Genomic DNA, 4,011 nt, shown 5'->3' with positions numbered 1-4,011 from the left:
TGGTTTCCGGCGTGCTGCTGACTCACATGCAGCCAAAAACGTCTGGCAAAGAAAAGATTTCCAGGAAGTCTTATAGAAAATTAAACGCCCCCTGACGTCCAGGAGGCTTTTCCTATTAAAAAAAAGGAAAAATAACCTTCACTTTCTGCCCTTGCTCATAGCAAATATCAATATCAAACCTACCTTCTATCACTCTGAATCGGAAACAAATTAACAAACAAACAATTAATTCGTATCCCGGCACAAAACACTTCTTTCTTTAGGCAAACTACAAAAAAACGCATTTAATTTCAAAAAATGTTATTCACTGTCATTAACAATTTTACCCGTATCAACTTCTTGAATAACAAAAAAAAACTTTAAAATTTTCCACTTCTATCTCACAGCACAAATTGAACCAAACTTAATATGGCATTTTTCTTCCAAGACCCCCTTTTATAGGCTAATTCTCACTCAAAAGCCATTGAAGCCATTTCTTATTTTCTGTGAAGACATATTTGATCATATTCTGTCTCTTTCCATTTTCCCCATTTCTTCCAAATCGTCAAATCTCTTCTGCTAGCTTTCCCCTAATTTAAATTCTCTTAAGTGGTTTTGATGAATGAACTGCTTTACCAACCTTACTACGCCAACAACAATTTTGTGCAGTGTATCTCCTAAGAGGGAGGGTGGCAACGCTGTCAGATGGCAGACGTCATTTCAATATCAGCTGATTTCTTGAAACCACATTTCATTTCTGGCACACACATTTCGGAGGCGGCAGCAATACATAAATTAAACAAATTAAAAAACCAAGCAATTCCTGGGCAAAACTGGCATCGGTGAATGCAGCACAAAATGCTGCTGAGGACAGCATCCATATTTTCGTGGGCACAAAATATGCGATGAAGTCCACAGCTACATCATGCGCTGCACTCACCCATGCCAGCAAATGGAATTAATCAAAAAAGTCAAACAATTCCTGAACATTGGTGAATGCAACACGTGATGCTGCTGAGGACAGCATCACAATTTTCGTGGGTACAAAATATGTGATGAAGTCCACAGCTACATCATGCGCTGCACCCACCCATGCCAGCAAATGGAATTAATCAAAAAAGTCAAACAATTCCTAAACATTGGTGAATGCAACACGTGATGCTGCTGAGGACAGCATCACAATTTTCGTGGGTACAAAATATGTGATGTAGTCCACAGATACATCATGCGCTGCACCCACCCATGCCAGCAAATGGAATTAATCAAAAAAGTCAAACAATTCCTAAACATTGGTGAATGCAACACGTGATGCTGCTGAGGACAGCATCACAATTTTCTGGGTACAAAATATGTGATGGAGTCCACAGCTACATTAAGTGCTGCACTCACCCATGTCAGCAATTGGAATTAATTGGGGTACTGGAGAGCCCAACTGCAAGGGGCATGCTCCTCCCGCCATAAGCTGTACACAGGCAGAAGACAGACAAATTCCTGCCAAACAAAACAAAATCATCATCACCGCAATAGGCCACTGGACACGGCAGACCACCAAGCGGCAAAATATACCGTGGCTGCCGTCTCGCGGGTGTCCAGAAGTTCTCTCCGGCTTCCGTAGCAAATCTCTCGCCGGGAGCTAGAGATTTAATCGTGGCTCTGGAGGCCTCCACGTAGGAGTCGTGGCCTCACATCCCGGGAGGTCCACGCAAATTTTTTTTCTTCCTTAAGGTTTGATGTCATCTCGTGTGATACATTAGGGTGTCCCGCAACAAACCTCGGCAAACATACTACTGCTCAGCCGGCATTTGACATTACGAGTTGTAAACAACCCACCAGGGTTGTTGTTGTTGGGCAAATGACCCTACCTTCTAAGTTCTTAACTTTTTTATTCAGTGAAAGTCGACTTCGAATTTTTTACCCAAAAATTCTATTATCGATTAGTCAAAAGTTTGCAATGCCACACGGCCGAATTAATATTACATACACTCACTGACTCACTGCATCCCAAGACCCCACAGTCCACTAAACCAACCTTTAGAGACGAAGAAGTCATCATTTTACGGACGAGTTTATTAACGCGTTGATCGTATAATTAAAATAAAAAAGGATAAAACTTCGGCGCATTTACGGACGAGGTTATTTTTATTATTTTTTTTAGTGGCGACGTATATAAGCAACAAAAATGACGGCAGCTGATGTGGTTACGGAGAATTTGGAGCTACCACCTCTGAGAAGCCTTGATGACTTTGTTTTGGGTTCGGCAAGATTTCAAATTCCCAATATAAAGGATTTCGATAAATGGGGAAACCGAGTGGTCAAAAATCTGCTTTACTACCAAACCAATTACTTTTTATTGTTCTTGGCCATTTATGGGCTAATGATGATTATCAACCCAGTTAAAATTATATGTGGATTGACTGTTCAGGCCATGATTATTGCCATAATACTTCATTTCTTCGGTGGTGGTAGCCAAACGCGCTTTTTGCGTATTCGAGTTCCAAGTGGAGGCAGCGATACACAGAAGTGGTATATACTTGGTGGGTTTGGATGAAATTCATTTTAATCAACTTTTCATTAGGAAAACTCTTTTGGAATATATAGGTGGTGCCTTGCTGGTTGGCTATCTTCTGCTGTATTGGTTTGATGCTATTCTATTATCCTGCTTCACTTTATTGCTGCCCTTCTCATTGACGTTCATCCATTCGTCGTTGAGATTGAGAAATCTGAAGAATAAGGTCGCCAACACTGTTGCCAGCGTCAATATGGGCCCCTCAACACCAATGGGGGTATTTTTGGATGCTTTCAACATTGCCGCAGATCGTGTTCTCAGTTAAATTAACCCAATTGTTCTTGGTCGCAGCAATATGATGAAGGATGTAATGGATGGCAGACACGACTTTGTGAGATCTGTTTTGTATACTAAACAGACAAATTTTTTATTTGAAAATAGCTATTCGGAGAGATTGCGAAAATTGCAAAGATGGATTGATTAGTCGATAACGGAAAAGGTAAAAATTTAATATTAAACAAACTTAATGAGTAATATGTCCATACAGTTGATTTGTTTAGCCTTTCACTAGAGTTTATAAAAAAACGTATGCCTCTAATGGAATATAATTGATTAGTTGCTCGAATCACAAACATGGTGTCAAATAGAATGATTCAATTAATTAATAGCTACGATAAAAATTGGCCATAAAAGACCCTGGGGACACTAAAAATACACCTGACAATATGTTATATTGTGGATCCAATATTGTATTGGATGTATGTATATTTTTTCGAGTAACACTTGACAAACGTCTAAAATTATCCCTTTTTTGACGTTGTCCCATTTTAAACTGCACCATGTAAAACTTAAAAACAACACTTTTTTGGTGTTAAAACACATTGTGTTGATTCTTTAGATTCAATAAAGGCTCGAGTAAAACCTTTGGTCAGCCAATAAAGTTGTCCATTTTTCCGTTGTATTATACTTGAAACAACACCTATACATTACATTTTCGTGTGGTAAAATACACATTGTGTTTGCTTTTTAAGGCTCAGTAATGTCTCGTATTAGGGTAGGTTATTTTTATTTCACAAGAATTTTTGTGACTCCTTTTCGTTGATCGACTAATCAACAAATAAAATTTGAATCTAGTTATATTATTCAGTCTTCTTGTACATATATCTAAGAAATATACATTTATTATTCACAAGTCTTTATATTTGTCTTATATATATTTGTGCTTATTTATAGTATTGAATGCTCATAAATTTTATTCTTTGTCTTGAAAATTGGCGTCCGTGGTTAATCTTTAACTACATGTCTTTTAGGTTTTAAATGCAGTTACTTTGACTTCACAACCTAATTTTTTGTATTTCGTTTTCAGTCTGAAAATCTCAATTTTTCTTATTAAATTTTAAACCGAATTTTTATATAATGCTAAAAAAGAAAAATAAAACGATAACATTATTTTTCCTAAGGGAAAATAATTGCTAAATATACAGTAATATTGAGTATATTTAAGATTATATTGTTAAAATTTAAAT

The 4,011-nt window shown here is 37.3% G+C and overlaps 1 protein-coding gene across 1 annotated transcript; it reads left to right on the top strand.

Moving 5' to 3' along the window:
- Window positions 1-789: 789 nt before the first annotated feature.
- On the top strand, window positions 790-3,680 carry LOC106081072 (PRA1 family protein 3). Its single transcript, XM_013242786.2, has 2 exons — window positions 790-2,513; window positions 2,578-3,680. Exons 1-2 carry the CDS (start codon window positions 2,159-2,161, stop codon window positions 2,808-2,810), a joined length of 588 nt encoding a protein of 195 aa, XP_013098240.1. The 5' UTR covers window positions 790-2,158; the 3' UTR covers window positions 2,811-3,680.
- Window positions 3,681-4,011: the final 331 nt, after the last annotated feature.

Source organism: Stomoxys calcitrans, chromosome 5 (assembly GCF_963082655.1).
Source record: "Stomoxys calcitrans chromosome 5, idStoCalc2.1, whole genome shotgun sequence".
NCBI classification, from domain to species: domain Eukaryota; kingdom Metazoa; phylum Arthropoda; class Insecta; order Diptera; family Muscidae; genus Stomoxys; species Stomoxys calcitrans.
The sequence above is the reverse complement of the archived record's forward strand: the minus strand, read 5'-3'. Positions and strand labels throughout refer to the sequence as shown.

Bases quoted from the DNA above. Each gene is read 5' to 3' on its own strand.
- LOC106081072 (XM_013242786.2), top strand. From the start codon at position 2,159: ATGACGGCAGCTGATGTGGTTACGGAGAATTTGGAGCTACCACCTCTG. The intron at 2,514-2,577 runs GTGGGTTTGGAT...TGGAATATATAG, and splicing joins ACAGAAGTGGTATATACTTG to GTGGTGCCTTGCTGGTTGGC.